At 47.0% G+C, this 7,800-nt stretch overlaps 1 protein-coding gene across 1 annotated transcript; it reads right to left on the bottom strand.

The window, feature by feature from the left end:
• Positions 1 to 784: 784 nt before the first annotated feature.
• LOC131894751 (ceramide synthase 4-like) lies at positions 785 to 6,987 on the bottom strand. The gene is made up of 3 exons (XM_059245070.1): positions 5,998 to 6,987; positions 4,938 to 4,988; positions 785 to 1,090 (listed from the first exon to the last, which is right to left on the bottom strand). The coding sequence occupies exons 1-3, from the start codon at positions 6,108 to 6,110 to the stop codon at positions 1,012 to 1,014; spliced, it is 243 nt and encodes an 80-aa protein (XP_059101053.1). The 5' UTR covers positions 6,111 to 6,987; the 3' UTR covers positions 785 to 1,011.
• Positions 6,988 to 7,800: the final 813 nt, after the last annotated feature.

The following is a 7,800-nucleotide window of genomic DNA, read 5'->3' as shown; positions in this document are numbered from 1 at the left end:
TTGTACCCAGAGCATTTATTTTCAGATGTCCCCCAAGGTGGCACTCTTCTCCCCACTATCTTTGCTTCTCTCTCTTTCATGACATTCAGTCCCTCTTGTATACTCCCCAAAATGGCATGGTCTAACCATACATGAATCCTGTGGCTTTGATTGCTAAGTTATATGACACTGGTCACCCAACCTCCATCTTGAAGGAGAATGTTTTCCTATAGCACTTTTGAAGACAGTGACCTCACATCAACCCTTGGGTCTCTACTGTCCCAAGAGTACAAAGACCCCAGGGTGGGAATGCAGGTTATTTTAAGCAAGAGACTACAAGGACATGCTTAGTTTTCTGCTCTACCTTCTGACTTGGACCAAGAATGCTGTGTAACCTCAGACAGAGGAGTGGCAGCTAAGCTTAATACCTCCTTTCCTGTAAGCCAGAGCCTATCAGCTAATATTGTCCTGGAGGTCTACTGTGGAGAACATGGTGAAAGTGTAGACTGAGGGGCAGGGAGTATCTTCACTCCATGATTCTATGTGGGTGGGAGTGGACATAAAGCTTGATGTGGCAGTGAGGAATCCTGTCAACAGTGTAAAGGAGAGGAAAAGCTGTGAAGGGAATCAAAGCTCTCAGGCAGAGAATTCATCTCTGTTGAAACTTTATTGGTCCTTGACACCAAGGTTCTCCATAGGCCCTAGGCTACAGCCTGAGGGTGGCTCTGGCCAGATGCAGAGTCCACTGCTCCTCCAGGCTCTGTCCAGTTGCCCATAGGGATAAAGGGAGAAGAAACAAGAGGGAAGTGCTAGAAACAGATAATCAGTCCTTTTTGTACCTTGGGGAGGGCCTCCCTGTCTCCCAGGGTCACCAGCCCAGCATCCAGATATCCACAATGCTGGAGACAATCCCACAATGTCAGTCCTAGGTTGTCTATGTGGCCTGGGTATGCCCATTGGCCAGGTGCCCAGATGCCTGGCTCCACGGGCCATTGATGATGGCTGGCCCAGACCCTCAAGTCATCGCATTCTTCAGCTGGGGACCTTCAGAAACTGCCTTGTCATCACTAGAGTCTTATTCTTCCACATCACTATGGATGTCCTTTCCCATCTGTGAGAACAAATGATGCCAGAGCTCAGAACAGAGCAAGGAGCACTGGGCCAAAGAGGGGCAATGGGAGCTGACCCTGTCAGGCCTCTGTACTTAAACCTTCCTCAGGACACTGCCAATCATGAGCAGGATGAGGCAGAACCAGTACACATGAAGTATCTGCAGCATAACCAGGAGCACATTCAAGTAGTAATACCTAAAGAAGGGGTCCGAGCTCTTGATGGAGTCAAACAGAGTGGAGTAGATGACCCTAAAGCAGGAAGCAGGAAGGAGTTTCACCAATCAGTACAGGTCCCCATTCTAGGAACTTGCATGGACTGTCTGTGCTCCTGAACCTCCCTGGAGCCCCCTTCTGAGACAGTATCTCTCTTCACCTGCTTATACTGTCGGTGGAACATACAAGTTTGCCAACTGGCCTTTCTGTACCACAAACTCCAAGGAAGTATCAAGTGTCCTACTGGCCCTCCTAGGTGAACCTTTATGATTACTCATATCTCCTTAGATACACAGTAACTCTTTACATCAACCTGAGACCTACCTACTCATCTAACAGAGCCACTGGATGACAAAGACAATGTTCCTGAACCCACTGTTCCTGCATCTCTACCCTCTTACCAACTGACCTAGCTCTGGCCATACCACCTCTTTGCAAGGTCACAGCTATTTCCTACACACATCCTTTACCATTAAAACCAACCCTGTCATTTCATATTCAAGAAAGAAAAATCCAAAAAAAAAAAATAAATAAATAAATAAATAAAAAAAAAAAATAAAAAAAAAAGAAAGAAAAATCCAACCACACACCCTTTATCAATCTTTGCCCCTAGCTACTTTGTTTCTTTTCCCATTGAAGTTCTTGTGCCTTCTAGTAGCCAAATGCCTATCCCTCCTCCCTCCTACTCCTCTTCTGCCTCCTCTTCCTCTGCACTCATCTCCCTTCCTCCTCCTTGCCTTCCTCATTCCTCCATACTTATCATCTTCCCTCTCCTCCCTAATCCACACTCATCTTCTTCCTTCCCCTTCCTGCTCTACAACTCCATCCTCTTCACCAACTTCCACTTCCTTCTTTATTCTTTCCTTCCATCTTTTCTTTTTTCTTCTTCCTTTCCTCCTTTAATTTCCACCTTTTATTCCATCTTTTCCTCCATTTCTCCCTTTACTTTCTTTCTTTTCCCCTTCTTTCTCTCTCTTTCCTCCAACTCCCTCTCCTCCACAACCCTGAACATAACAGGCACCAGGCAAGCTCTTTACCACTGAACTTGGCTACAACTCCAGTGCTCACCTCTCATAACTTCTCCATCAGCCTCCAACAAACATCACAGAGCTCTGGAAACTAGCTTGTATCCACACTCAAATGACACTCTATGCCCAGCTTCCTGCTGCAAATGCCTAACACAAGCTGGCTACTTCTGCATTTATACTGCCACCCTTCCAGAAAGCCCAGCCTGACATGCTATCTGCCTCCCCTATGTCTATGAAGGAGCATAGGCCCCTCAAAACCAGCACAAAGCAGCTGAGGCCCTGGTGTCTCCTGTAGTTTTTCCTAGCCCTGATGGTATCTCCTTCTTGAATTCTTTTCTCACCTGCTCTGGTTTTCTGTCCCAGTTTCCCACCATCTGCCCTCAGCCCTCCTTGGCTCCCACCTCCCTTCAGATAACATCCCATAGGGTCCTTCGTTACTTGCCCTGGTTACCTACCTGCATTCACCTTATTCTCTCTGTTCCAAACACATAAGCTCATTTCTGTTCTTCCAACACTGGAACACAATCTAGCCTCAGAGCCTTTGTATATGATGGTCTGTCACCTGGACCATCTCACTCTATGGTCACTATGGTTCTTGAGCCCCATTCATTCTCTATATACAACAGCTATCAGTGAAACATCCCTGAAGAAGGCTCAGCCATGGCCAACTACATACAAACCTGCTTCCTGCAGACTCCTTAGCTTTATTTTCTCTTCAATGCTGTCATCCCTTGTGCGTTGTGGTCTGTTCATTTGCCTGTCTATCCTTTTTCTCACCCACATCACTTAGCTCCAAGAGGGCAGGCATCTGCATTGCTCTCTGATATTTCTTCATCCCAACACATTCCAGAGGCTTAACAAATATCAAAAAATATTTACTAGACTATTTTAGTGACCAAGCACTCAGACAGCCTCCTCCTCTCTCTTTCTGTTCTGGGAGTGCACTGCATTAGTGCTGCACTCAGTTTCTGTTTCTCTTATCTCTGGGCCTTTGCATATGCTGTGCTCTGAGCCAGGCACACCATTTCCTGCCTCCTGGAAAAATTTCAGCCAATACCTCTAGTTCCCTGGGTAGGGCACCTGGACACACCTTCCCATCTCCCTAGCAAGGTAAGGGAAGATTAGCTGTGAAGTGGCTCCTACCTGGAAGGGACTTGATGGAGATTCTGCCAGGTTGCCCAAAACCTGGACACTTTAATACCAGTAAGTGAGCAAAGCATGCACTCTCCATACCTGGAGGTCATCCAGAACAGTGGTTTTATTTTCTGCCCTCTACAGAAGAGTCAAAGAGTTTGGAGTGGAGTGTCCTCACATCCAAGGGGCAGAGAAGAATGGAATCTCATAGCCCAGAGAGGCCCCAAGAGGTGGGCCTTTGTAGATGTAACAACTGTCTTTTTAAATAAGAAACACAGAACCAGTGCAAAGAAGAAAGCCAAGAGGTCAGAGCTAAGAGCTAAAACCTTACCCTTCCTCCTGCAGTGGTCCTACCTCTCCGAACCAGAGCTACTTTCTGTGTTAAAGTCTTTATATAGAGTTCCTGTTCTGCCTTCTCTTTGGTTGTAAACCCAACCACATGACCACCTCATCACGGCCTGTCTGTATAGGCCTCCAGGTTTTCTATGATTGGAATTGAGATTAAAGGCATGTGTATCCAATACTGGCTGTATCCCTGAACACACAGAGACTTACCTAGCTCTGCCTACCAAGTGCTGGGATTACAAGCGTACGCCACCACTGCCCTGCTTTCCTATGGCTTGCTAATAGCTCTGACCCCTGGGCAACTTTATTTATTAACATACAAATAACATTTTAATACAAATAAAATATCACCATATTTCCCCTTTTCTATTTTAATAAAAAGAAAAAAGGAAAAACTTATAACTAACATAAGAAAAACTATATACAAAAGTACAATAACTATGTACAATATATACAAGTAATAAATACCTAAACAATGTCTAGTTCATTTGTATTTGACAAATTCAGAAAAAATATTTCCATTACCTATCCTATTGTATCTAATTCACTTTATTTCCTAATTAATCTTCAACTATAACTAACTAATCTTCAACTCCCTCAGAGACCCAAGAAGGAAATAGTATTAGCTAACAAAAATAAAAACAGGAAGTACATGATATTTATTTTAATACAAATAAAATATCACCATAGGCCTTCATGGCCCAGAAAGTTGAGGCAAAGCTTCAAGTCCCAGAAGACCAGAAGAGACTAGGCATCATAGCCAAAGGAGTTAGGGGTGTGTGTGTGGGGGGGGATTACATCCCTGGAAAGTTAAAAAGGACTCATCTTATCTGCCTGGGACACCAAAGAGGAGTGATGAGGTCTCACGTCCCAGGAAAGTTGTGAGAGTTGGGATCTCAAGTATCAATAATACTAGAAAGAATGGGCCCTTAGCACCTAGGCAGGCTGTGAAAGGCCAGGCATTACCACTCAGGCAGGAAGAATAGTGGAGCTTCATCATCCAAGCAGCTAAGAAGGGCAGGGCCTCATATACAGGCAGGTAGTGGGGGGAAGGCCCTCATCATACAGGTTTCTTTTGCCTGTGACCACAAGAACTGAGTTTCTCCCAAGTCCACTTGCCACTCACCTGGTATGGATAATTTTCCCAGCACAATGCCAGTGTCCACAACCATGGCTCCTATGAAGGAACAAAGAATCTAAAGCTCTCCAAAGCCAAAAGCCAGCTTCCTACCCTAGATCTGAACCCCCCACTACCAGGGCTTCCACGGCCTTCTACATATTGATTCCACTCTGCTTGCTTTTATAGTTTTCAAGCAAGGGTCTCACTATGTAGCTCGCATTGCCTTCAAATTCACCATCCTTCTGCCCACAACTCGAGTGTTAAGTCTGATGGTTGGTTTTAACTGTCAACTTGAAACAATTGAGAATCACCTGAGAAGGTGGTCTCAATGAGGGATTGTCTAGACTAGGTTGGTCTGTGTACAAACCTACATGAGAGATTTTTCTAATTTGGGTTAACTGTGGGTAGCACTATTTCATGAAGTGGGCCTTGGACTGGATGAAAAAGAGAATGAGTTGAACACTAACGTATACACATTCCTTGCTGTCTGTTTCTGATTATGGATGTAACAAGCTACTTCCTGCTATGACAGACAGTAACCTGGAACCATGAGCTAAATAAATAAACAAATCCTTTCTCCCTTGAGCTGCTTTTGTCAGGATATTCATTACAGCAACAGACCAAAGTGGGACAGCATGCTCTCTCCACCACAGCTCAGCCCCACTCTCTCCTCCTGTGTTCCAGCTGGCCAGCTCCTGGTGCACAGTAGGTCTTCAGTAAGCACCTGCAGAAGCTTATGGGACAGGTGACCCTCAGGTTTACTCACATGGTAGAGGATAGAGATGCTACCCACGAAGGAACACAGGTAGAAGACAAACCTCCAGCTGCAGAGAGGGAGGAAGCTAGTGAGGCCGCTGCCAAGAGCAGTGTCCAGGCCCCAGAGGTGGAGCTTCATCTGCCAGGGAGTCTGGCAAGGGAAGGACCTCAAGTAACAAGGAGGCTAGGAGGGTGAGGCCTCATCACCCAGGCAGGCTAGGAGGGATGAAGCCTCAACACTTAGGCAGGCTAGGAAGAGTGGGGCCTTGTCAATCAAACAGACTTTACCTCCCCTGCACCCCACAATTACCTGGCTTCACAGAATTTCTTGGACAGGCAAGGCCAATCCTGGTTCCACCATCTCCTGAACCAGCGTTGAGTCTGTTGCAGTGTGAGACCACACTGGGCAGCCAGGAGGACCATCTGGGTCTGAGGAGAGGGAATGAGGGAGAAGGGTTACACAGGCCTAGTGCTGGTCTCCTACCCTTGTCCCCAGATGCATGGCTCCCACTTAGATTCCCTCCTCGCCTGAAGCTCAAGATCTTTGCCACAAAGCCATATCCACTATACTGAGAGAAAAGAGAGGAGGGGAAGGTGGAGAGACTTCCAGAACACTGGCCTTGTTTGTAGAATATACAGGTCACTGGTGAAGCCTGGCATCAAGAATGAGGCTGGAGAATGGGGGATATAGCTCTATGGTGCTTGCCTAGTATTAACAAAGCCCTGGGTTCATCCCCAGCACAGAGGAATGGCATTTATGAGGACAAGAGGCAGATTTTCCTGCAGCCCCTTGGGGGGTCAAGTCTCACCATTCCCCCTGGTTAATTTTTATTGTTAAACTGACACCACCAAGAGTCAGCTGGGAAGAGAGCATCTTAACATTGCCCAGACCAGTTGGGCTTCTGGCCGTGTCTTTGGGGAATTGTCTTGATTACTGACTGATGGGAGAGCTGTGTTAAGAAATCTGGCTGAGCCCAAGCCAGAGAGAGCAAACCAGTAAGCAGTGTTCCTCCATGGCCTCTGCTTCATTTCCTGCCTCAACTTCCTGTCCTCACCTCCCTCTGTGATGGCCTGTTACCTGAAAGTGTGAGCCAGAATGAACCCTTTCTTCTCCAACTTGCATTTGATGTTTAGCACAGCAACAGAATGCAGACTAGTCCACCACTCCAGGCAGGCATTTAGCTCTCTGCTGCATAGAATCTACCCTGCCAGCTGGGCACTCAGGAGGCAGAGGCAGGCAGATCTCTGTGAGTTCGAGGCCAGCCTGGTCTACAGTGCAAGTTCAAGGACAGCCAGGATTACACAGAGAAACTTTGTCTCAAAAAAAAAAAGAGCTACTGTATACCCATCCATGATGGGGCCTTCAAGACCTGGAAGACCAGGAGGAGCAGGGCCTCATGTCCCAAGAAGACTAAGAAGGGACAGGTTCAAGTCTTGAGACCTTTAAAGGAAGGCTTCCCTAGGTCCCCGGGAAACCAGAAAGGGTGGGGCTTCTTAACCCAGGAATCCTGAAAGGGGTAGACCCTCATGGCTGGGTGGTAGAGGAGGAGGTGTGTGGCCTCATACTGCAGAAAAGAAAAGAGGGGTGGGGCTTCAAGACCTAGAGAACTGGAGACTAGGAAGGGCAGACTCATGATGGGAGGGAAGTGGTTTCAAACTCCAAGGAATCTGAGAAGGATGTGACTGGTCCACTACTCTCAGCACAGCTGGGAGAGTTGGGGCCTTGAATTACCAGGGGACAGAGGGGTCACATGTACCAGGGAATCTGTGGACTCAGGTTAAATATAGCATGGGGTTGTGTGTGGCTCTTTTCAGAGGTCCCTGTTCCACCTCCAATAAGGGCCACACACAACTTCTATTCCCAGGTTCCAGGAACCCCACCATGTGAATGTCAATAGAATGTGGGGGCTCACCTTCATGGGTCTCTGTGGAAGTATTTTTCCAGCACTGGGTTGGGCTTCATCTGCCTCTGGATTTGATCCTGTATACCCATCCACCAGCTCAGCGGGAAAGGCCACAAATCTGAGTGCAATGGAGACAGAACCCAGTAGAACTCAAATGAAAGGAATTTGACTCCAGCAGGAGGAAGGGAGGAAAGGAAGGGATGCTGAGG

This window comes from Peromyscus eremicus, chromosome 1 (genome assembly GCF_949786415.1).
Source record: "Peromyscus eremicus chromosome 1, PerEre_H2_v1, whole genome shotgun sequence".
Classification (NCBI taxonomy): Eukaryota; Metazoa; Chordata; class Mammalia; order Rodentia; family Cricetidae; genus Peromyscus; species Peromyscus eremicus.
Note: the sequence above shows the minus strand (reverse complement) of the source record. Positions and strands in the feature narration are given on the sequence as shown.